The following is a 26,643-nucleotide window of genomic DNA, read 5'->3' on the forward strand; positions in this document are numbered from 1 at the left end:
AGATCTTTAGTTATTCGGGTTTTCTCCGTGTTAAATTGGAAGTGTCTTGGCGGCGTTTCGAAGTCTCATTCGTCATCTTCAGGCTTCAGCTTCGTGCTTCTGGGAGCAATGTGACTGCAGCTGTTTCTTCCTTTTTTTGGGAAGGAAGAAACAGCTGCGATCACACATTGCTCCCAGAAGCACGAAGCTGAAGCCTGAAGATGACGAATGAGACTTCGTCGAAACGTCGCCAAGACGCTTCCAATTTTACACGGGAGAAAACCCGAACAACCAAAGACCTATATATACACACAAACACACACACACACACACACACACACACACTGTGTATATGTTTGGGTGTCTGTATGTATGCATGCATGCTTTTTCATGTCCAGGCTACTTCTTGTATGTCATCTGAAAACACAGAAACCACAAAACAAGAGGGTCTTTTTTTGCTTGATATGAACTGAATATTTACAGGTTGTTTTTCTACCCCTTCTCATATGATTGGGATGATCTATATGAAATGTTCTTTCAGGTATTATGCTCTCAAAATGTTTAATACTTGTAACTTAATGCCAAAATCGTTAACCCGATTTGCTAGCAAATGGCACCCATTTCTTACCCATAGTCAAAAAGATTTACACATGGCATTAAAACCATGCTGCTTCATTTGCATTAGTTATGGCTTCAAAGCCATTGCATAATGGCAATTTCCTATATACTGTTCAGTAATCAAGAACAGTACAATATTTGAATTTTCAGAGGCTTTAGATCCCCATATTTTCAGCTCTTGGAGCTTTCCAATATCATGCTGCCAAAATACCAAATAATGCAATTTACTGCCAATTCCAGCAGGAAATGCAATAAAATTAATCCCCCAATAGGTCCAATGTATCTTTTTTATATCATAAATAGGCCCCCAACTTTCGTCCTTTGCCCATTCTCAAGTGAAATCATAACATCACTTACTGCTAATGCAGTGACTGTCAGTAGGCAAAGCAGTTTTTAAAGAAAACCTCATCTGCCCTTTCTTTTGACAACTTTAAATGCACTTGAGGGCCAAAGGATAAGGAAAGGTGGCAAAAATAGTTTAACAGTTGGATAGAGGTATTATTGCACAGAAGAAAGATTAGGATTTTTTCAAAAAAAAATCTTATGCAATCATAATAGTATCTTGTTTCCAGCCATGGTCTGTCAGACAGATGCCTTGGGAAATATACAAAATGGAAATGATGCAATGGCTCTGTTTTTGTTCACCAGCATATGATATTGTGAGGCATAATTGCCTCAGCATGAAGTTCCAGTCATGATTCATATACATACTGTAGTAGGCAATAAAAGCTATTTTGAATTTGGGGTATTTGGTGAGCAACTCTGATAAAAGAACAGCAGAACAAGAAATGGAAGGATTAGAGAATTGGTCCTGGAAAAAAATGACTGAAGGCTACTGAAGAAAGAAAAAAAAACCCAAGAGAGCAGACAAATGATTTTTTGGGGTCCCCCCCCCGAATTTCAATCATTATAATTGTTAAATGCCTGACTCAATTTTGAGATGGATATATGAATCATATATATTTCTTTAGTACCTGAGCTTCCTGTATTGTTTTCCTTAATTATTATGGGTACTATAGGATACTGTCATGATGCAGTGATCTTGAAGCTATAGCTAATGTGAATAAAAATAAATAAATCTTACAAGATCAAATCTAGATGGACCACCAGGACCAGAGGTTTACTCTTCCATAAATCTTAATTTGAGCTAAGTCTCCCTTGAAACTGAATTCTGGTTATTTTGTTTGCTGAAGGCTAGAGTTTATCCTTGAAAGATAAACTTCATCCTTCAAGGATAAAGTATCGGATAAAAACAGTATCCTCCTAAGTGTCTATGGAGATTCACACGAAAACTGGAATCAGCATCCTGGGATCAAGTTTCGACTGGAACAAGATCTGATTCGGGAGATCATCCCAACCCTGGAAGGAGGAGGGGGGAGTTTTCGCGTGTGGCGGTTCGAGGAAGAAGCCCAGTGGGAGAGGTAGCGTGGAGGTAGGAGCTTGTTCCCTTCTCCTCCGGGATCAAACCCTCCATCAAACTCCCGCCACCCCGGTTCCCGCCTCCTTACCCCGCTCTTCTCCCAGACAGTCCAATATTCCACCTTGGGGAGGTAAGCGTTTACTCGTCTCCTAGCAACGGGTCCTTGGTGTCACGTGACAAGCGACAATTCACTTTCCTTTCTTTTTTGTTGAAGCTGGGAGAAACCATCTGCGAAGCCTAGTGGGGGGGGGATGAACGAAGCGGAAGAGAAACAAGACATGACACCCCCTCCCTCTCCCACCCCCCACCCCCCGCCGTCAATCCTCTCTTAAAAAATGGTCATCGAGAGAATAGATTCCCAGATTCGATAGGCAAGAAGTATGTCTCTTGAGTAAGTGCAGAGTGCGTTCGCGCTATAGCCCAGGCTCTTACAGCAGAGAATGAGAAAATGTCCAATCAGATAAAAAAAAACAAAAAACCACAGATATTTTGTAGCATTACCTTCAGTTTAGTGCCGAAGCTTATTGCAAATATTTGGACGACCACCAGTGTACAGGCTTTTTTGTCTCACTTTCTTTTTATGTCTTTGCCCGAATTCATTGGGGGATTAAGGCTCACTGGTGCTCTAAGCACTGACAAATCTTGGTGCCGCCCTCTCCTTTGTACATACTGTATAAACTTCATTGGGTTTTTTTTTCTTTCTCAACTTTGTGGTGCGCCCTCTGGGCCTGGTGCCCTAAGCACGTGCTTAGTCTGCCTAATGGTTAATACACCACTGCCCGAATTATTGCAGTCTGGTAGTTTTGTTTTGTTTTTTTCATTATGTGTTTTATCCTTATCCCCTTCCGTCTCACAGAACTATGGAAGGGAAAAATGATGCCCAATCAAGCAGCGGCAGAAGAGAGAACAACACTGCAGAACTCACGATTAGCACAATCCTCCCACCTTTAACAAATTTATTAAGAGCGTAAATCGTTGAGCCTCAGCAAACGGAATGAATGGCAGAGTCTAATTATTTCGTCTCACACTGCAGTTCCTCTTGGATTTTTTTTTGGGGTGGAGGTAGGGGAATGACAACTTTCGACAACTTAAGCAGTGGAGTGCTGCTTAAGAGGGCATCCTACTTGGACTGTTCTCTATAGAAAGAGCCATTTCTGAAATAACTAGGATTTGCAACAGAAGCTTCTTTTCCAAAAACTCTACACTACTAACCAGAGCATACAAAACATTTGCTAGACCTATTCTTGAATACAGCTCACCTGTCTGGAACCCATACCACATCTCTGATATTAATACAATTGAATGAGTCCAGAAATATTTTACAAGAAGAGTTCTCCGCTCCTCTGTAAACAACAAAATACCTTATATTACCAGACTTGAAATCCTGGGATTAGAAAACTTAGAACTCCGCGGACTCCGACAAGACCTGTGTTTAACACACAGAATCATCTATTGCAATGTCCTTCTTGTTAAAGACTACTTCAGCTTCAATCGCAATAATACAAGAGCAAACAATAGATTCAAACTTAATGTTAACCGCTTCAATCTTGATTGCAGAAAATATGACTTTTGTAACAGAGTTGTTAATGCTTGGAATACACTACCTGACTCTGTGGTTTCTTCTCAAACTCCCAAAAGCTTTAATCAAAAACTGTCTACCATAGACCTCACCCCATTCCTAAGAGGACTATAAGGGGCGTGCATAAGTGCACAAAAGTGCCTACCATTCCTGTCCTATTGTTTCCTTTCATTGTATGTGCTTGTATATAATGTTGTGACAAATAGAAAAAAAGAGAATGTTGAAATGTGGAGTCTTTGGTGCTCTCTGAGCTTGGTAGCTTGTAAATGTTTTGTTATTGAACTAGCTAACATCATCAGTTCATGAGTGCAGGACTAGCATTGATGATGTTACCTAGTTAGGTAATGAAGCAAACAAACAATCAAGCCCAGAGGGCACCAAAGACTCAACAACACTATATATTCTTTTCTGCATATTGTTCTGGTACAAGCCAGAATGTCATTGCATTTTTATGCAATACTATTGAATTCCATTTGTTGCAGGATTGTGTGTATGTGTTTGTTTATTTTGTGATATGATCTGGTTGCAGATGTACGTAAACAATCATCAAATCTTGTGAACAATTAGCATCACTGTTGGAATGGACTACAGTTTATTACAGATCACTGATAATTAATAGATCACTGATAATCACCTTTTTTTAAGAGTCTTTACCTGTCCAACCAGATTGAGCAGAATGGGCATGCTATGAATCCTATCAGGCCAAAGAATATCAGGTGGCCATGTGACCAGAAGACAAGCTTTTTCATCTATGGAACATCTTCCCTTCGGATATCAGAATGGCCCCAACTCTGTTAGCCTTTCATAAGGCTTTAAAAACCTGGTTATGTTTCCAATCCCCAGGTGATAAATGTGCCAAGGGCCCCATTTCCTGGCTTTATTACTAATTGGCCAAGTACCCTGCTCTTATAGCAATAGCACTTAGATTTATATACCACTTCACAGTGCTTTACAGCTCTCTCTAAGCAGTTTACAGAATCAGCATATTGCCCCCAACAATCTGGGTCATTTTATCGTCCTCGGAAGGATGGAAGGCTGAGACAACCTTGAACCATCCAGAATCAAACTCCTGGAGTGAGCAGTGAGTTAGCCTGCTGTACTGCATTCTAACCACTATGCCACCATAGGTCTTTTATATATATTTCATTTAGATGAATGTTTTAATATTTTTAATTGTAATGTATTTTTTGAATTGTAAGCTATTCACAGACAAAATCTATCCTCTTGTAGCTTCCAAACAAAGTTACTCCATTAAATTCATTCAATTTCTATGGCTGCCCATTTCACTGACTGAAATGGGCAGCCATAGAAATTGAGTGAATGAATTTATTGAAGTAGCTTTGTTTGGAGGTTGCAAGGGAATAGATGTTGTGTGTCATGACAGAATCAATGGGTGGAAAGTGTGCAAAGCTAATACAGTAAAAAGAAAATTCTTGTTGGGAACTTGATGTTTGTGAATTTAGTTTTATTCCCAAAATGTTTCATTACCAAAGTAGAGAACATTGAGAATGCCTTGACATTGACTTTTGAATTATATGACCTAGTAGTTTGTCATCTCAACCTTCATCACCCCAAGATTTGACTCGCCCTGACCCTGCTAGTTTTCAGTTTTTAAGAAGGCTTTGAAGACGTGGCTGATCCTTTGGGTGCTGGCTAGGATGTTCAATGAGCTTTTCCTGCAAGGTGTAGTATATGTTGTGATTTTGATTTTTTTTTAAAAATGTGCATATTGTGATTCTGTTGTTATTGTTGTATGAATAATATGGGCGTAAAGAGCCAGCAGAGAATTATGGCAGAGAACTTGTGAGAGATTTAGATGGAAAACTTATTCTTCGCTGGTATTTTTTTTTTACTGCTTTTTGTTCGAAGTTAAAACAAAGGGGTTTAAAGATTCCTTGATTAGTGTTGTCATTAGCAGTATTGTATATTGTTATTTCCTTACACAATTGCTTTCCAAACCACATTCCCATGGCCTCCATCTCTGGAAAAAGGTTACATTAATTGAGGTTTGAATCCTGGAAATTTTTTAATTAAGTTAAACTCAGTCAGAGATGCCTGGATTCCAAACAAGGAATCTCTATTATTTGAAAATATGGGTTGGTGTAATTTCAATAGGTGAGAGAAATTAAACCTGAGTCTCTTTTTAGGACTCCACATAAACAACTTGTATCTTGATTTTATTACAAACTCTGGGCAAGGAATGCTTTTGGACATTGGAAAAGGTAATTTTGCTTCAGCATCAGCTTAAACAATGCAACATCAAAAAGCTGCTTCTCTGTATTTCATGCTCCTTAGATCTGTTGTGTATAATGTGTATAAAGTGCTATGTTCTTGCTGTGAGCTCAAAGCCCAAACGGGTGGAAATGCAGTCCCAAGGCTTTACTATTGTGGATATTCTGATACAAGTTATAAACACTGAGATGTACCCATTTAATGCCAGGATAGCTTTTACAGTCAGGGGAAACTCTTCTTTTGGATTGAAGCATCTGCTTAAAAGCCCATTGTTCCAAAAATAACAACAGTGACTTGTCTGCTTATCTCCAAGTACAGTACAGGTAGTCCATAACTGAGCCCAAAATTTCTGCTGCGGTGAGACATTTGTTAAGTGAGTTTTACCCCATTTTATAACTTGGCAAGGTCGTTAAGTGAATATCAGCAGTTCCTAAGTTAGTAACATGGTTATTAGAAGAAGCTGGCTTCCCCACTGACTTTATAATATAATATAATATAACAACAGAGTTGGAAGGGACCTTGGAGGCCTTCTAGTCCAATCCCCTGCCCAGGCAGGAAACCTTACACCATCTCAGACAGATGGTTATCCAATATTTTCTTAAAAATTTCCAGTGTTGGGGCATTCACAACTTCTGCAGGCAAGTCGTTCCACTTATTAATTCTAACTGTCAGGAAATTTCTCCTTAGTTCTAAGTTGCTTCTTTCCTTGATCAGTTTCCACCCATTGCTTCTTGTTCTACCCTCAGGTGCTTTGGAGAACAGCCCGACTCCCTCTTCTTTGTGGCAACCCCTGAGATATTGGAACACTGTTATCATGTCTTCCCTAGTCCTTCTTTTCATTAAACTAGACATACCCAGTTCCTGGAATTGTTCTTCATGTGTTTTGGCCTCCAGTCCCCTAATCATTTTTGTTGCTCTTCTCTGCACTCTTTCTAGAGTCTCAGCATCTTTTTTACATTGCGGCGACCAAAACTGAATTCAGTATTTGCTTGTCAGAAGTTGCGAAAGATGATCACTTGACCCCCAGACATGGCAACCGTAACAAATATGAGTCAGCTGCCAAGCGGCTGAATTTTGATCATATGACCATGGGGATGCTGCAACAGTTGTGTGAAATACAGTCATAAGTCACTTTTTTCAGTGCTGTTGTAATTTTGAGCAGTTTAGATTAAAAAGAGTCTGATTGTTTTCTGGAAAGCTAGTGTATTTATAGGTTGCCTTTCTTGGACAGAAACATTTATACATATACATACTTTCACTGCCTGGAATGTTTTAGTCCAGGGAAAACTATGTCAAGTAATTGTGTCAGTTAGCATCATCGTAATACCCTAACCCTCATCAACACTTGCTGGGCAAAGTACTGTATACAGTATAAACAATAAACCCCACACTCAAAAACACAGATGATGTTACCTACTCGGGTAATGAAATGTATGCAAGCAAACAACCAAGGATTCCATCAATACATCAAAAAGGTCAGGGTTTGTCGTCATCAAGAAATTAATCACACATTGTCCATTTTGGACAAAGCTAGATGATAGACTACACATGCACATTATGCATTTAGCAACAATTATTGGACCTTACAGTCAGGACAAAAACTGTACAGGATCTTGCTTTTAACTTTTTCCCACTGTACAAAAGATAGGTTTAACTTGCACATCTCATATCAGTTGGGGAAAGGAAAATTTTTGTTTAAAAAGAAAAGTTAAGTACAGTAAGCAACCTGGCATTACTTGTATAATTCAGATATTTCCAATTTGAGATTTATGGTAAATTTTGTTTTTCACTGTAAATTTTCTTGTAAGAGAACAGAATAATTCTAATGTTCTATTGTTGTCACCAAAGTATATTATGATATTAAATTGAGAATCAGAAAGACAATTAAGACTTACTGATTGTTAATTTATGCTCACTGTAGTTTTAAACTACGGTTTAGCATACAATTTTCCAAATCAAGGCAGTCTTATTTTGCTAGGCCTTGATTACAGTATAAATTACACACACTGCAGATATCTTCTTAAGAAGCATTTACTCTGCTTATATTTGCTTGCATTTTCAGGTTTTCTTTCAGATTTATCACACCATATACCACACTACTATTTTATTTTATAATGTAATTAAAATAATGCGTGCATCTACTAATAGTGTGTCTTTTTTATTTTTGCCATCTGTAGTACTTAAGGTACATCTAATAACTAATCCCAAACACAGAGCTCTACATTGAAAACAATGGAAATCAAACTAAACTAAAAAAAACAAGAAAATGAAATTCATATTTTAGTATGTGTTTATTATCAGTTTCCCAGTCAGTACATATAAATCAGGCACAGCTCTGAAGTAGCTTGTGATAGTTAATTCACATGCATTTTTTGTTTGTTGAAAAAAAAAACAATTTTAATTGTACTGTTATCAATAGCATTACTCATAGCATAAAATTAAGATTCTCTTCTCCCTCTGCCTTAAAAATGTAGCCAATCACATATAAGATGGATATATAAATTATGTTGCCGTACGTGATAGGTACAAGTTATCCTCGATAGAAAGACACAGTATGTAATTGTTGTCAAGTAATTAAAAATCTCCATGTCACATTATGCATCTTGGAGGGCAACTCTCTACTTTTGCAGTTGTTATCACTGTTGTGGTTGTCGGTGGCAATTTTGAACGATGTGCAAATTGTCCAAATATTATGTTGACACCACTGGAAACACGCATTTTCAGCAGCCTGCGAAGATATTCTGAGTTCTTTGAACTTAGTTTATTATTTATTTATTTATTATTTGGATTTTTATACCGCCCTTCTCCCGAAGGACTCAGGGCGGTGTACAGCCAGATTATAAAAACAATACAATATACAAATTAAAACAGAGACTTAAGTTGAGGAAATCCACCTGTTTTATATTTCCAAGAGAGAGCTCACATATTGCTTTCACTTCCAACTATGCCTAAGTAGAAAAAGGTAAGCTAACTCATTTGGGAAAATTTAGCATAACCCAAGAAAATGTCACTTGTTAACTTTAAAAGGAGCTGCTTTTGGCAAAAGTTGAAATCAGACCTGTAAGAGGCTTTGATTCTTCAATTTGATATTCTGTACTTTGATTTCCTTCCTTCAGTGCTTCTCATCTCCTTGGAATCCCTCCTGTCCAAATGTTACTATTTCTTTTACTTTCTCCCTCCAATAATAGATAACAAGAATCTGATTCTGTTTCAGAAAAGCCCACAAGATCTTTGTTACCTGAGAGAATGATATGATGGTATCTCCTGCTGTGACTGCTCATACAAATGGTGACTAGACTGGAAAAGACATCTTAACACTGGTAGTTGAAAATGGCTGCTGAGACAAAGGACAGACTGCCTGGCACTGTTTTAACCTCCAGCATTTTGTCATTGCTCATCTCCTGGTGGCTGAGATAAAATGAGAGCCAGCAGTTCTCAGGACAGATACGTCAACAACTGTTCTACTTCAAGGACATGAAGAGCAGGATAAAAAACAGTGGGAAGGGCAGAAAGAACAGCAGTGGCTATGAGAAAGAAACTACACTCTCAGAGTGACAGAGGGAAGCTGACTGCTTACAGCAGTCTGGGTTCAGTTTAGTTTGCAAGGAGGAATCTTAAAAAATTAGATTGAGTATCTGAAAGATTTCTGCCAAGTTTAGGACTGACTAGCAGTCCCGTCAAGCTGTGTGAAGCTGGGGACTTCTCTCTAGTCTTGATCTGGGGAACCTGAAACTTGACTCACTTTGCCCAGTGTTAGGACTTGCCCTTACAAGACCCAAATGTATGCAAGTGACAATGGAAGTTATGAACAGTTCCTAATTTCATGATATTACAGTTCTTTCATGGATGGAGAAAGCAAGACATTATTCTGAAGAAACTGTACTGTCCTTTTCAACACTACCTGTGTATTAGAGTAGCCAATCCAGCCCAATCCAGCATTCCCTGGTATTTTTGATTTCCTCACAAAGTAAGAAAAATGTATTTTGAAATATGTCAGCATTTGCCACACAAATACATTATCTTGGAAGGTTAATTCTTGCTTTTACTTTTACTTCCCTTTTGCCGGGAGAGGGAAATCAGTGCCGAAATCAGAAAACTATAAAAACAGACACAAAAATTATGTTCTTTGGGTAGCTAATATAAAACATAGACTAAAAAAAATAGCAAAGCAAATAAAGGATGTAATAGAACAAAAAAGACATTTGTTCTAAATAATACCTGAGGCCACCACAACAGGAATTGGTGAAGTTCATGTGAGTTCTTGATGCAAAAGAGTGAGTGACAAGCGGTAATATTGTGCATGGATTTTTGTATCACAAAATACCAAACAAGTTCTATCAAAAAGGATGATGGATGATACACTGCCAAGCCAATAGTAAGTTCTGTGCAGAGGCCTCTTCAGAGGACACTAAAAATTCACTCTTCTGTCAGCATTGCATGTGATTCTGGAGTGAGGCGCATCTTCTTTCATGGCAATTCCCTGCCCCATTTCTCTGAGGTTAGCATTGTACACCATTGTTCACTTTACTTGTACAGTGTACTGGTCTTATTATCTGCCCTAATAAAACAAAAAGGAAGACAGAACCGCCCTATCAGGGATGAACAAAACTGCTCCGAAGTTGGTGCAGAAGAAAAGGAAACAGGACTTATAGCATTAATTGCAAACCCATGGCAGGCCTTATTCTAATTTCACATCTCCCTGCTTCCCCAATATAAGAGAACAAAGTTTGGGGAGGCCACTGCAGTAGTGACAGGAAATCAATAGACCTCTGGCCCTTAGCTCATTGGATGGAGGATCCGGGTACCATCCTGGGTCTGCAACGAAGGAAGACGTAATATTGGAAGAAGAAAAACTGCCAATCAAGCACACATCCTTGAAGAGTACCTGGATTACCAGCAGGAGTTTTCTTCAGCTGATCTGTTTTCCACACCTTTGAACACCTGACCAGTTTGCTAGGGAAGCAATCTTACTCCCAGCAGTCTATGTGCCTTCAGTTATTATTGGGTTTCACTATAGCATTGTGGGTGGTTTCTTCTCTACGATCTGAGTGCTAGGCTGGAAATTCGTTGCTAGGCTGTCGCCGGAAATCATCATTAACCGCAAGATAGGTGGCTCGCATACTTGGAGAATACTAGGCAGAGGAGAGAAAATGGGAGAGAAGTTATATGTTGTGATTTCAGTGGCAAGCTTAGGATTTTACTGACAGAAACTACAGAAACTACAACTAAGATTCCTTTTAAAGTCTCACAGAAGAAATACTAGCTCTACAGAACCAACCAGAAATAAGTGTGCTGATGATTTGTACCATCGGGAACAGAAGAACATGCTTGATCATTAGCAGCAGAGGTGGAGTGGGATGAAATGGAAACAGAAAGGCAGCTAGAAAGCAAATGTTGGTAAGACCTAAAGATCTTGTGATTCCAATGAGAAATTGGGATAGGCATCCAGCTGCTATTCTCCACTATTGGGATACAGCAGTAATGGAGAAAAGGAGAATCTTTCACAGGAAAGTTGTGAGCCGATTACACAAACACCAACAGCAAAGTACACATTAGACCAGTATTGAGCTTTGTACTTTTTAAAATTCAATAGAAAGTGTAAAAAACTTTCTTTTCCCATCAGAGATACAGAATATAGAAGTGACCTTAGTGGTCTTCTAGTCTACCCCCCTGCCCAAGCAGGAGAACCTGTACCATTCCAGACAAATGGCCATCCAATCTCTTCTTAAAAGCTTCCAGTGATGGAGCACGCACAAATTCTGAAGGCAAGCCTTGAAGCAGTAGAGTAAAACTGAAACAGAATCACAGAATTGGAAGGGACCTTGGAGGCCTTTTAGTCCAATCCCTTGCTCAAGCAGGAGACCCTATACCATTTCAGGTCATCTCCAGTCCCATTATCAAGAAAAGGTCCCATTATCAATAAAAGGCTTTAGAGAAGATGATAGAATTAAGTTAAGTTCTTTTCTCTTTTAACTTCCCTATTCCGTACTACTATCTAGAAGACCACTAAGGAGTAGAGGTAAGAGTTGGGTTTATTAATACAGACAACCCAAAAAGTGATAGGAACCTAATGGGATCACAAATCTCTGGCATACTGGAAATATAGCACTAAGGAACAACTGTGTGCCTATATACACACACTTTTCCTAATTCCTCATAATAAAATTAGAGAACAAACACCTTCCCTAAATCTGTATCCTCCAAATGAGTTGGAATTACAATCTGTAGAAATCCCTTCCCCCTCATTGCTAAACAGAATAGGAAACTCACCATGGCCAACTTACTGTGGCCAACACACCATTGCCAATTTGCCATGGGCAATTCACCGTGGCCAGATCGTCACGGGACAACTCACCATGGGACACACAATTTTATTTAATTATTTAAAATAATTTAAAACTTTTGCCCTGAAGCAAGTTGGCCATGGCAAATTGTCCCGTGGCAAATTGTCCCGTGGCAGTTGACCATGGTGAGTTGGCTGTAGTGAGTTGTCTTAGACCTTGCTGTAGCTTCAGGATATCTGGGGGACATTAGGTTAGAGAATGCAGGCCTGAAAAATATAATTGGTATATATGAGTGCAAGAATTTCTTATGAGAAAGTTATGTCTTTCCAGTCACAGAAAATTATTCACAGACTATTTTTCTGGAACAGAATAAAACTTGAAAGTGTTTCCCTAAGGCATTTAAATCTTATTCAAATTGGACTACTTGCTATATGGAAAAGAGCTACATTTAATTTTACCAACAGCTTTGAGGTTTTTGCAATAGCAAATATCCGCAACAGTAAGATTAAAGTCTCCAAAAAATGGCACAGCACCAACATTTAAACGTCCAAATTAGAAATAGTTCCTTGAATATTCAAACTGTTAGGCTTGAAAATGGATTGTGGCAGCTTGTAATACAAATATCCACTCGTCTTCCTGATCATTCATCAGGCAGGCAGCCTCTCTACATATGCTTTCCATCTTTCAGGTAGATTGGTATTAATTTTAATAGTTCACATCACAGGGCATTTACTCCATGAAGCATATACATTTCTCAGAACAGTATACTTATAAAAATCAGGGCTGCATTTAAACATGGATTTAATTTGTATTTCTCTAGAACATCACAACATAAACCTGAGTCTCCTTACATATTGGATGAGAACCCAGTGTCTTATTATGCATGATTATGTAGAATGCAAGAATTCAGTTGTGACATTAGAAAGAAGCAGCTGTTATTCTGTTTACCTCCTAGTGACTGAAGTAAAATGTACCCAGTTCTCTATTTTATGAGGCATGCAAAGTTCATCCATACAGAATAATGGCGAATGGCTTAGGAGTTGTCTATCTAGGGAATTGCTTGCCTCTGGAAAACTGGTTCCATTAATGGATCAGCAGCTTCAGCTTCCTGAGCTATAGAGTAGGATTATTCTTTTTTAAAAAAAAATTTATATTTATATCCCGCCCTTCTCCGAAGACTCAGGGCGGCTTACATTGTGTAAGGCAATAGTCTCATTCTATTTGTATATTTATATACAAAGTCAACTTATTGCCCCCCCAACAATCTGGGTCTTCATTTTACCTACCTTATAAAGGATGGAAGGCTGAGTCAACCTTGGGCCTGGTGGGACTTGAACCTGCAGTAATTGCAGGCAGGCCTTCTGCTTTGTCACCTCAGAAGAGAAACTCAAGATCTTCCCCATTTATGGCCGAGAGGACCTGAGGCAATCTTTCTACATTCCTTCTTGAATAGCCTCTCCAACTGTACAATAGACACTAACTCTGATGCACTTCAAGAAGTCCATTAAAACAATATTGCTCCCCAGAGTTATTAATGGCTAATTTAGATGTTGCCATTGTGATGTGATGTTAGTAGGTGGGTATTTAATTTATTGTAATTGTTTCATTGATTTGGTGTTTTGCTTTGTGTAAACCACTGGCAGTCATACCTAGAATACAATATATAAAAAAATTAAATAAAGTGTCACCCTTTGAGGTTCCTTTGGCTAGTTGTTCTTTCGAACAGCTAAGTCACTCTCTCTTATTTATGATCAGAACTGTTAAGACACATATTAACTGCAGAGACATAATTTGTATTTGGTGTTTCATTAACATTAAAGTCTTATTTTTAATACTTATGAGAGCCTGGTCTGGGTTCAGTTTAGTCAACTACTTTGGTGGTCTCTGCAGCTATATAACAAATGAATGATTCACAGTCATGGGGTTGTCATTATGTGTTTGGTTTATGGCTTAGCATGAATTCATGGTTGTGGTCTATACTCCATGCTTTTGCTATTAGGATGGATTCAGACATCATGTAAAGCCAATTCTTCCCCCCACTCCAACACCCCAGGAAAGAATTCAATGAAATAAGGTTGTTTTGCAGGGCTCAGGAAACGTGTACTCTGTGGCAATTTGTGCTTTTTGCAGTGATCTTCCCCCAGAGATTCATGTGGCTCCTATTCTTGTATCATTCAGGAAACTATTAAGACCTGGGTATACTGATTAGGGACAGGATAATTTTGTCCTTCCGTTTTATTCTGTTTTGAATACTCTGGACTTCCAGTCAGTGGTATCTTTTATATGCTTTCATAGATACATTAGTTCTTACTTGTAAGTCGCTCAGTCTTTTAGGAGTTTATTTATTAAATAATTAAGAAGAAATAATAATGTGGCAAATGACAACTTCAAATAGGGACATAGAAAGTGGAAAAACATTGGAGTTTTCCATTTCTTCTGTACTTTACATCTGCATCTGCTCTAGTTTGTTACTTATCAAAGGCTAGTGACATATTTTATTCATTATAAATTAAGTTGCTGAATATTTTTTCTAATAGGGCTCATTGATGTAATTATTCATTTTTATGGTAGTGTTGAGCATTTCCATCATTAGCCAGAACTGACTAGCTTGTTTTTTTTTAAAAAAGGAAACACAAGCTGTTCAGTGCCTTGGATCCCATTTTTTTGTTGTCTTCCTTGTAAACACCACTTCTTAATCTTTCTACTTTTGCACTTTTGTTCCAAGTGACACACTTTAATCCAATGGAAAAGTAATGTCTGTACTGGAGGGAGGAATGGAGGAAGGAAGGAAGGAAGGAAGGAAAGAAGGAAGGAATTTTAATTTCATGGTGATTTATTTATTTATTTTTATTTATTAAATTTTTATACCGCCCTTTATACATGGTATTGTACTAACACGAAGTCTTCTGAATTAGAACTAGGTTCATGGTATGCACTATTACCTTCAGTTGGCAGTGGAAGCTTATGCGGGGAATGTGATTAAGTGAAGTTAGAACTCAACCATGCAACAAGTAGTCAAGAACTGAACGCAAAAGGAATGTAATCCAAACAGTAAGAAATATCAATTAATATAATGTTAGCCCTATGTGTAACATACATAAGGAGAGAGAGGAAGAGATAGTATTAGCCCTTTTAATACTTACCAAGCCTAAATCTGTGCATAAACATGTAAATAACTTCTTACTTCAGAGCCTCATACTTTTACCATGAGTTTTTCCATAATATTTTAATAAGTGGGAGCAGATAAAATTCACTCAGTCTGGACACCTTTCACACAACTACAGAAAGGCAGCAATTTTCTCTTGCGCTCTGCCTATAGTCCCCTATTCCACTTCTCTATACAGATTTGGGGAAAACACTTCTTGCAACTGATGAAGCACATTGTAATTTCCAAAGTTGTAGTCTTTGTTAAATCTGTTCAGCTTCAAAGGCCCCTGTTAGTTTGATGTTTTATTGAAACATGGCTGTCCTGTGGGAACTTTCCGAAAGGAAATCTCCAACTGAGTAAACCATAACAGTAACAGACCATTTGGAAGGCTCACCGCATCAAATTCAAGAGCTTTTACTTATTGACTATTTAAATCAGCATGACTGGAAGTCTGGAATAAACTTTTAAAAAAATGTTATTCTCAGCATGGGTTCTCAGCATGAAGGCAATTTGGGGAAGCAGCACTACTCAAGAGGGTTTTTAATTTTGCCCATTTGAAACACCACACTCAATCCATACGCAGCATGCATTGTTATGGGGAAAACTAAACAACCTGAAATTACCAGAAATTTTTCCCACAATTCTGCCCTACAGAAACCTTGAAAAGGTCTCCATTGTCAATTAACGTAATCCACTCTGCTAAACTTTCCCAAAATATGGCATTCTCCAGATGTGCAGGGACTGCAGTTCTTTGAATTTTCAACCAGCTAGACCAAATGCAGGGACTTATGGATGTTGCAGTCCAAACACTTCAGGAAAGGAATGAATTTGCGGAAGGATGCAGTGAGTCTAAATGCAAACTAATGGCAATTTTAAATGCCCACAGACCATAGATTCTACAGAATTTGTATATTAGAAGATTGGGGACATTTATACCACAGGGAAATCTCTTATGAAAAATGGGGGAGGGGGGGGAGAAAAACACCCCATCCCTCCCAAGTTATTTTAAAAACTCAAGCACCTTAAAAGGCAATGTAGCTCCAAAACAAGTTGATTGAAAAACAAACCAAGCATCGCAGATTTCAAAAAACAAACACAAATAAATCTTATGTTAAACAAAAAAAGTGATACGCATTATAACATTATATATTTGAAGAAAAACATTTGATAAAAGTAGAATAAGATGGGGAGAAAATAAAAAAAAGATAGCCACTCATATTCTAGATGAACAGAAACTTGCAGTTCTTGCCTCCACAAACAGTGTTAAAGATGCAGGGGAAAGCCAATTTGATCTCATGGTTAAGGGACCAGGTTAGAAACTAGGAGACTGTGAGTTCTAATTCTGCCTCAAGCATGAAAGCCTGCTGGGTATGTTTTGGCTAGTCACTCTCTGAGCCCAAGCCACTTTGCAGCATTGTTGTTGTGGGAAAATAGGAGGAGGAAAAGTATTAGGTATGCTTGCTGCCTTGAGTGATTTATAAAAATAATAAAGGTGGGATTTAAAAACAATCTAAAAAACCAACTGAAATATATAAATGTAACATGCATTGAATAACACAATCACGCAAACTATAGAAACAATAGCCAGTCTGCCGATGTGATAAGAATTCCAGTACTGCCTCGCACAACAGTTTGCCTGAGTGACTAGCAGCCAAATAGCAATGCAATGCAATGCAACACAACATTTTCTGCTCTTTCGCTATACAGCTGCCTGAAGCCAGCCAGAAAGATGCCATCTCAGTGGGAGATATATTCTACATTGTGTCTCATTGACATAGCTAAAACAATTGTGGGAACAATAATAACAACAAAGCCACCTTCCAGAAAGTAGGGCCGCTGCAGCCATTTTCATCTTCAGATAGCAGTCTAGATTCTGGATTGACGTTCCATTGAAAAGCCTGCATTTAAATCATATACTGCCTGTTTCTTCATCTCTAACATCAGGGGGAAAAATTCCATAAACTAGTATTTCATATTTTCTGACAAAAAGCAGAAGGGTATTTCATCGCAGTTTTTAAAGAAAATGTGTTTGTTAAATTGATCAGGAGTGTTAGTATAAGCAGGGGGAGGGAGAATAAAGGGTTTGTTATAAAAATGATTTAGCCTCCGGAGCCCACCATACCGTGGGGGGAGGTGATCCTCTTCCAATCAGGGGGACGTTTTCATACCGTGGATTCCCACCAAAGAGCACAGCTTGGTTCCTGCAGGTAAAGAGGAGTCAGATCAGGAGGACAATCTATTAAAAGGAAATCTGTTATGGGCTACGAAATATTCCTGACATTCTCACAGAAGCAAGGGATCCTTGTTGGGGGCAGGAAGCCTGTGGGAGTGGGGAAAAGGTGGGAGTGTGGATACACAGGTATTATTAACGCTCGTCTTTGTGTCGGATGCACCACAGGTGCTTCCAACCTGTGTTGAAATAAGTAGCCAGTGAGATCACTGCTGCTCGGGAGACATCCGGTTGGGGGTTCTTTCATGTCCCCATTAATGTGCCCACCAAAGTGGTATCTATTTATCTACTTGCGATTACATGCTTTCGAATTGCTAGGTTGGCAGGAGCTGGAGCGAATGTCGGGAGCTTATCCCATCACGCAGCAGGTCTTGGATCTCGAGCCATTTATTAATTTTGCCCTTGCAGTACCATGAAGATAGCTTAGAAGGGGAATCGGCAAATATTCATAAATGCCCTGATCATAGTCTTTTTTTGCCCTAGTACTCTCCAGATGATTAGATGGGAACTTCCATCATCTCTAGTTCAATACTCAAAGATACAGCTGGCTGAGGAAAATACAAATGCTACTCCCAATATATCTGAAGAACACCTGATTGGGAGAAGCTACACCAGCTCTCATGAGTTTTCTCCTTGATCTGTAAAACACCGTGGGAAAGGAATTCATTCTGGAACAAACTCTTCTACATTCAGTGAGCAATATGTACTGCGAAGAACAACTGAGCCTTGAGAAAAATAGCAAAGGACACGCGTACCCTCTTTCTTTTATGCGCAATAGGTGTGAGAGGAAGGACATCAAGCAAAAGTCATCCAGGGACCGACAAAAAGAGCAGTAGTTAACATTCTGCTCCTCTCAGGCCTACCAATGCTCCAAATTTATTTTACAACATCCTCCAAAGGAGAAGGAGGATGAGAAGAATAAGATGATGACTGGTTGCTTATCAAGTCAAAATTTAATCCAACCTTTCCTAAATGTTCTTCAGACATGTGGGCCTCTCATTCCCATTATCCCCATATGGCAGGGAATTTGAACATGTAATCAAGGTTACTAGGTTGAAAGGCTGGCAACTCAGCAGTTGTATTGAACTGTGCAATCACAAGTAGTTATGAATATACAGTAGTGGCCAAAATTGTGGAATCCTTTTGGGAAAAGTTTATTTTCTAAAACTAGCTAATAACACCACTTTTTTGGGGGAGTAATACCATAAAATTATATATCAATGGAAAGATAATTTATTCAAGAATGTAATGCAATAACTTTTATGTAGGGTTTGCTATTGGAATAGCAGTTACAGTATAAAGAAGAAAAGTGAAACACAAAGAAAAATGGAAATCTCCCAAAATTATCAAGTCAGTTAATACTTATTGGGTAGCATGAATTATGGCCTTACAATGTCTTCCCATGGAGTGAACCAAGTCTTTTAGTTCTGCAGCTGTTATAATGTGAAACCAAGATTGAATGATTGTCTCTATTAACTGGGTTTTATTGCTGGGTTGCTTCTGACTAACAAGCTTCTTTAGTTGGCTCAACTGGGTTAAAGTCTGAGCTATTCCCAGGCCATTCCAGCAGTGGAATATGATTATCTTGAAACGCCAAAAAAAAAAAGTAGTTTATTAGTTATCAAACCTCAAAAATACACTTTTCCCAAAAGGTTTCCACAATTTTGGCCATTACTGTAGTGCAGGGCATTCACGGGCCTATATTCCAAGTGGGAAACCAAGTTTTCTGCAAATTGTCTTTATATGGCAAAATTTATATGCCTGTGAAAACCTCTTGGTACTCCGCTCAGGTAGTTTTTAGGTAGCATTGTTTCTCTCTGAGGATTTACTATAATGTACAGTATCCAAAAGAACAGTTTTGAATCAGCTTTTATTTTTAACCCAGATCTGAAATCAGCAACTAGGGTATGTTTCTGATATCACAATTGGGAAAAAAAATCATTCAGCAAAGAAATTGCATAATCTCTCTGTCTTCCTACCTAAATTGAAATCATAAAAGTGAGCAACACAATGTTCCCTTCCCTTGTTTGATTACTCCTTAGAAGGACTTTTCATTTCTAAGATTTTGCAGCAAATGGTTCAGAGAGCTGAAGGGGGAGACCAGATGGTTTCCACCAGTTATGAAAACAGAAATGGGAAATCTCCTTCCTGCCACTTTGGATGGACTTTCTCCTCCAATGGACCTTTTCCATTGTTAAACCTCGCTCAAATTCAGTAGGCAATTCCATGGTATCACCCTGAAGGAAACACTAACAACTTATGAGGATACTGAAGATGTGGGTTCAACAGCTGCCCGAAATCCAAGGTAGGATTAAGTTGTACACAATACCCATCTGCATAGTGACAGATGGGATACGATGCCATCTCCAGAGCTTCCCCACCATGCTCTTTTCTGGTGGCTGCTGACCAGAAAATCTGTACTGAAGCTAGAAGTTACTAGATTTTCACAGACAAGGTGGCAATAGCTATATGTATCTTCTCATGCATAAATGAAAAATAAAGGTTCACTTGAGTCAAAATAAATTCCCAATGAATTTATGTACAGATCCATGTATTTTGCTTGACCAAAATATGGAAATGGTTGCACTGTCTTCATGATTTAACTTCTAGCCTAACCTGCAACCTTAGGATTTCTTAATAATCTCCCATCCAAGGCCTAAGCAACTCCGACAATGTTCAACTTTTTTGACATCAAACATCCCCCCAATTTTTTTTATTGCTATCCATTATTTCCTTCCAAGCCAAGTCATAGAAAGGGGCAAAAAGGAAGTACCATGAATACTTGTAGATGAGCTGAGAATTTTGGGTTTCAAAATACACCCCCAAAATTGGGTTCGGCTTATCTGCAGACCAGTCTGTCATGGCCTTAAAAATCATAGTTTTATAAATGCTGACATAACACTTTCAATTTTCTGTCCACTGCTGTGATTAAAAATGCAAGGACTGACTTATCCACGGGTGACCCATTTTTCATGGCATTTTTGGTTGAAATTTCAAGAGTTGGCTTATCTGTAATTATAAACGATAAATGGCCAAGACTTCCTCCATCAAAAGTCAGCACATTTTCCAACCAATCAATCCATAAATATATTTAAACAAGATCTTTTCATAAAAGGGTATGTAAATGTATATGACAACTCAACAAGAAAAAAAACGTAATTAACGAATAATAAAAGATGCAAAAAGTAAGACAACAGCTTGTTTCACACATATTCTCTATTTTAAGAACTGCATCTAGTCTTTATTTTTAAAAATGTTTTCTCCAACATAACAGTTCAAAAGTACGGTTTTTCAATGTTTTTCATCCGTAAGGCCGTCTTCTTTCAATAAGAAGGCAATTGCTACAGTCTGAATACCTAGCAGCTGTATAAAGCTGGATTTTGGGTCTCGTGGCTGGGATGTCAAGATTATGAAGGATATGGGTTGACAGCTATTAGGTTGGTAAAATGGGAAAACATAATGGTTTTCAGAGAAAGATGGAATGATGGAAGCATCAACAAAAGGCAGCCCAAATCTGAACAGGGAAAGACAGTACCAGAGTATAGTAAGTTAAGGTGGAGAACACCAAATAGCAGAAGCTATCTCTGTTGCCGCCTTGAAAACCTCACAGGAGAGGAAGTGGGCTTAAGTACTGATTACTGCATAACTTCTGCATCTTCTACTAATTCCATGCATACTTACATGTACTCAGACACTGGTGCATTGGAGATGGTTTGAGTAGGAGGCTGAAGGCTTGTCTGACTGCCCAGGCTGCTACTGTAGCTACAGAAACTACGGAGTTGCCCGCGGTTGGGATTGTGGGCAGCAATACGTCGAGCCTGTGGGTTGAAGGGGTCCTCTTCGTCTATGTCATCATAATCCCGATCCCTAGAAGGAAAAAAACAACAACAACGGCCCAACTTAGAAAATAAAATCAAATCTGAACACAGGGGATAGTTATGAACGGACTGGCAAGTGAGAAGATGTAACACTCATTCCTGGAGGGATCGGGTATTTCAGTTGCTTCATTTTAAGGTTTCCTTTTTAATGTTAGCAGAGACCAGGAAAGGAACCATAGTATCTGAAAAAAGAGAGCTTTTGTTCCACTGTAGAAAACCCAATCCCAAGGGACAGTTCACGTTAATCAGGAAGCGGGGGGAGGGGCGGAAGCAGAAAGAACTGATTGTACTTCCTTCACCATTTTTAGGTAATGAAAGAAGAATGAACATACAAAAGTTATCAAAAAATTGATGTTTTGATGATCAGGAATGTATTATTTATTAAATTTATATGCCACCCCTCTCACTGTCGAGTGACCCTGGGGAGCTTAAAACTAAGGAATGCTAGAGAGTGCCTATACGTGATGCTAGATAATGGGGAGAATATTCTTTTGTTGTGTTTTTCTCTCTCATAGATGAATTGCCTGATTCTTTATCCCTCTTACTGTTCTCTCCATCCTCTCTCACCAAATTAAAGGTGAATATGAGAAACCCAGAAAGACACGAGAGGTTAACTATTCAACAATTGATGAATGCATTTTTGTAAGTGACATTAAGTGGCCATAACATTACTAAATAACCTTATGCTATGCTATTTAGTCAATATCTCCCACTGCATAGTCTCTAGAATGCTTCTTTAAGTTCTTCAACATGCACAGCTCTCAATGAGGACGGGACAATAGGAAGATCAGCTCATAACTCTGCAACTTTATTGAAGGAGAAATCAGACATGTTCTGGCTGTTGCAGAAAATCACCCGTTTTTATTTTATTCATCCCATTTTCAAAACATCTCTCTATCGTCAGCAAGGTTATTTTGACTTTGTGGTAGCCCCGGGAAACTTATTCCGTTTTACCTGCTGGCTAAATGTTTCCAGGCTCGAGGCACGGCACATATGATGGTGGTGAAGGATACAGCAGCCATCAGAGAGAAGAGGGTGAGGTAGAGCAAGCCTTCCACCCCATCGTAGCAGATCCCAACCAAGGCATCCAGGTAATCCTTTAGTGAAAGAAAGGGAGGGGAGGAAAGAAGAAAGGAAGGAAGGGTCTTGCTCCTGTGCTACGAACACCTTTGTCCCCAAAGCAGAGCGTGCCTTATGCTGCTTACCTTGTGAAGGCCCCTGCAGTCCAGCATGGCAGTCAGCTGGTGGAGGTTGATTTCAGAGTAGTTCAGTAACTTCTGTATATCAAGCAGCTCTGTCTGCAGCAAGGGCAAAAGCCATCAGAGAAGGGGCATATATTCTATTGGAAAAGGAACAGTGTTCACCATACCTAGAATGACTGTCCAGCCGTCACTGTGAATAGATACCGACTGTACTGCAGTCGTAGCCTATCCTTCTCAGCTGGCATACAAGGTATTGCCTCTCTGATTTTATCTTGTGATATCAAATTGGGCTGAGAGATGGTGAACGGCGGCCCAGTGACTCCAAATTTGGAACCCTTATCCTTCCGATCTTAACTTAATTGTTGCCGAACACTGATTCTATAGAAGCAGGGATAACTTTAGAGCTTTAGTGCTTTTGCAAAACTTCATGAAGAAGAAAAGGGCTTCTTCTCTTGGTACTGCTATCTGTTATTACCAGGGATTCTCTCTCATTTGATTAGAAGCTAAAAGAAAGGAAAAAAGAATTACCCTATTGTTCACCTGTCAGCAATAGTCATACACAGAAAGTCATCTCACTTGGGCATGGAGGCATTGCTCGATTTCAGATACTTTTGCTAAAGCTCCATATTGGGAGCTCAAGGGCATGCATGTCAAAGCCCATGGAACTGGCAAAACTGAAGAAGCAAAGACAACCTAATTTTCAGGAAGGTATATTTAATGTTAGTCTGAGATAACATTATTTTTGAAAACTGTCAGCCACAGTTATAGTAAATTATTAATTTGGACTCTCTTTGAAACACTTTCTTCTCACAAGCTTCCCATCTGGACCATGCAGCTTCTTCTCAGATAAACCAGTGGCTTCGTCCCCTGCTCACAATCTCTCACAATGCCCTGGGACAACTTTCTCAAGATACCTGAGGAGCCTATGGGGACAGACCCTTCTACCCTTTGAAGCCAACATTACGCTTCATTTCACACGGCAGACAAAATGTGACCATGCATATGTTGTTCAACTCCAACTATGATAAGCCTTTGCTATGGTTTGCCGGTTGCTCATCCATGTTATACAGAACACTGAATGGCATTTCCTGTCAAAAACCAGTTTGTTAAGCAGCTGGCTTTTTTTAATCTAGCTGAAGAAGGCTTTGAAATTTCATCTACATCTGAAATATACAAATAGAGTTCCCAATTGCTAATTCTTTTCTGTTCATATAAAATTTCACTCCATCTATTAAAATGGCTTCCAGTCGCTATAGTACTCTGTCCAACTTTATATTCTCTGGATATGTTGGGAATAAAGCTCATAGAATTACTACCTAGAGACACCAAATCAGTGAAGACTATGATTACAGGGGATCCTAGACTTGTACCTCTGCTATTGTATGGTTGTGGCATCTACGTCCTGTCAACCATAACCTATGATTTTTATGCTGCTTGCTTTACCTTCAGGTAGTTCATAAGAACATTCAACTTTTCCCTGGTTAAATATATGCCCATATTTTGTATTTGTCAAATTTCTGAAAACAGCAAGTGTACCCCACTTCTAAATGTATGTTGACTCAGTAGCTTCCATCAAAGAACCTTGGCTGCTCCATAGGAAAAGACAACATTGTGCAACTTACTTTGGCTGTAGGGAAAAAAGGCACTGCAAATTGCACAAGACCGTGAATCTGGATCTGCATAGTTGTAAGAGAACGCTGGTAAATAGTCAGGGCCTACAAATAGAGAACACATCATGCAAGGTATTAGCCATTTTTTTCCTACATAAATCTTAAATTGCGGTACAGGTAATCCTTGACTTATGACCACAATTGAGCCCAAAATTTCCATTGCTAAGTGAGACAGTTATTACCTGAATTTTGCCTCATTTTATAACCTTTCTTGCCAGAGAAAGTTGTTAAATTAGTAACGCAGCTTTAAGCGAATCTGGCTTCTCCACTGACTTTGCTTGTCAGAAGGTTGCAAAAGGTGATCATATTTATTTATTTATTTATTTATTTATTTATTCATATTTGTATACCGCCCTATCTCCCGAAGGACTCAGGGTGGTTCACAGGCAAATAAAAACATTTATGTACAAATTAAGATAACCATTAAAAAACTTATTCTAATGCCAAATTATTAAAAATATAAATATTAAAACCAATTAAACCCCTATAAATTTAAAACCTAGTCCAGTCCTGCACAGATGAATAAATGTGTCTTGAGCTCGCGACGGAAGGTTCGGAGGTCTGGAAGTTGACGGAGTCCTGGGGGGAGTTCGTTCCAGAGGGTGGGAGCCCCCACAGAGAAGGCCCTTCCTCTGGGTGTCGCCAGACGACACTGCCTAGCTGACGGCACCCTGAGGAGTCCCTCTCTGTGAGAGCGCACGGGTCGGTGAGAGGTATTCGGTAGCAGTAGGCGGTCCCGTAGGTAACCCGGCCCTATGCCATGGAGCGCTTTGAAGGTGGTTACCAAAACCTTGAAGCGCACCCGGAAGGCCACAGGTAGCCAGTGCAGTCTGCGCAGGATCGGTGTCATACGGGAGCCACGAGGGGCTCCCTCTATAACCCGCGCAGCCGCATTCTGAACTAACTGTAGCCTCCGGATGCCCTTCAAGGGGAGCCCCATGTAGAGAGCATTGCAGTAATCCAGGCAAGACGTCACGACCCTGGGAGATTGCAATCATAAATAAATACATGCCAGTTGCCCAGGGTCTGAATTTTTATCATTTGACCACAAGATACTGCAATGGTTGTAAAGCGTGAAAAATGATCATGTCACTTTTTTCATGGCTGTTGTAACTTTGAATGGTCACTACACTAAAGTTTATAAATCAAGGATTTCCTGTAAACAGATTAAATATTATCCTCTTTCAACACCTAGGAATCAGTCTACACTCTTTTACATCAACATTCAAAATATCAGAAAGCTTTCTCTCCCTGGAAATCTAATGAACTAAATGGTTCTTTTACCTACATTTCATAATTAATACCTTCTATGTAGAGGTCCAGCTTTCCAGGACTTACTGAGATTACAGAAGCCATAGTTCCAGATTGAGTAAGGAGACATCAGAGCTGGAGCTTCCAAATTAACTAACATGTTCAGATAAGGATGTTTCCTTACCTGGGGAGAGCCCTGTGGTGCAGTGTTTGGAATGCAGTATTGCAGGTAAACTCTGCCCAGACACCAAGAGTTCGATCCTGATGGGCTCAAGGTTGTCTCAGCCTTCCAAAGTCAGTAAAATGAGGACCCAGTTTGTTGGGGGCAATAAGCAAATAATGCTTCTAGATTGTAAAAAGACCAGAGAGTGCTGTAAAGTGCTATGGGGCAGTACATAAGCCTAAATGCTATTGTTATTTTTGTGGAGAGTAATGCTCATTTTCCCTGCCCTATCACTGAAAGCAAGCTGATTCTTGGAATAAAGAGCCAGGTTTCTCTTTTCATTGCTATTGGGGGATCCTTTGCCAATTGTGTACAAAGGCAATCAAGTTCTTACCTGTTGAAAGGGGTTGGTCAGACTCTGTCTACAATACAGGTAGTACTCTACAATTTCTACAAAAGCAAAGTGCAAGAGGAAGAGAGTTAGTTATTGGTTAAAGTGTGACACTCTTAGCAACTTCTAACCCACAATGGGTCAGCACTGCTCAGCACCAGTTGGGACAGCACTGTATGGAGTGTCTCAGTTTACAATGCTAACATTGTCTAATGTATGTTGAAAGGATAATGCTGCAGAAAAGTTTGTATCTAAAGGTTTTGCCAAACTTTTGACATGCACAGAATGAGAAGCAATATTTGAGTAAATCTATTTTCATGTGCCACATAAACCGTAGCCTGCCATGAATGTATTACTTTGCAAAAATTTCAGCTTTCATTAATGATAAAGCTACATCTTAACATAACATAACATCAGAGTTGGAAGGGACCTTGGAGGCCTTCTAGTCCAACCCCCTGCCCAGGCAGGAAACCCTATACCATCTCAGTCAGATGGTTATCCAACATTTTCTTAAAAATTTCCAGTGTTGGAGCATTCACAACTTCTGAAGGCAAGTCGTTCCACTTATTAATTGTTCTAACTGTCAGGAAATTTCTCC

At 39.1% G+C, this 26,643-nt stretch overlaps 2 protein-coding genes across 4 annotated transcripts in view; both read right to left on the reverse strand.

The window, feature by feature from the left end:
• Positions 1-3,424, reverse strand: part of LOC131191985 (dynein axonemal intermediate chain 2-like) — an 86,720-nt gene extending 83,296 nt beyond the window's left edge. For all 3 annotated transcript variants that reach the window (XM_058170696.1, XM_058170699.1, XM_058170700.1), the window contains exons 1-2: positions 2,519-3,424; positions 2,106-2,254 (exon numbers count right to left, since the gene is read on the reverse strand). The gene's annotated coding sequence lies outside the window, so the exon portion shown is untranslated. The remainder of the gene's footprint in view (positions 1-2,105; positions 2,255-2,518) is intronic.
• A 4,676-nt stretch (positions 3,425-8,100) lies between these two features.
• TTYH2 (tweety family member 2) overlaps positions 8,101-26,643 on the reverse strand; it is a 78,431-nt gene continuing 59,888 nt past the window's right edge. The window contains exons 8-14 of the mRNA XM_058169695.1: positions 26,049-26,104; positions 24,193-24,285; positions 22,574-22,666; positions 22,323-22,465; positions 21,172-21,357; positions 17,383-17,461; positions 8,101-10,960 (exon numbers count right to left, since the gene is read on the reverse strand). Coding sequence (XP_058025678.1) covers positions 10,880-10,960; positions 17,383-17,461; positions 21,172-21,357; positions 22,323-22,465; positions 22,574-22,666; positions 24,193-24,285; positions 26,049-26,104 — 731 coding nt within the window. The 3' untranslated portion in view covers positions 8,101-10,879. The remainder of the gene's footprint in view (positions 10,961-17,382; positions 17,462-21,171; positions 21,358-22,322; positions 22,466-22,573; positions 22,667-24,192; positions 24,286-26,048; positions 26,105-26,643) is intronic.

Source organism: Ahaetulla prasina, chromosome 2 (genome assembly GCF_028640845.1).
Source record: "Ahaetulla prasina isolate Xishuangbanna chromosome 2, ASM2864084v1, whole genome shotgun sequence".
Lineage (NCBI taxonomy): Eukaryota > Metazoa > Chordata > Lepidosauria > Squamata > Colubridae > Ahaetulla > Ahaetulla prasina.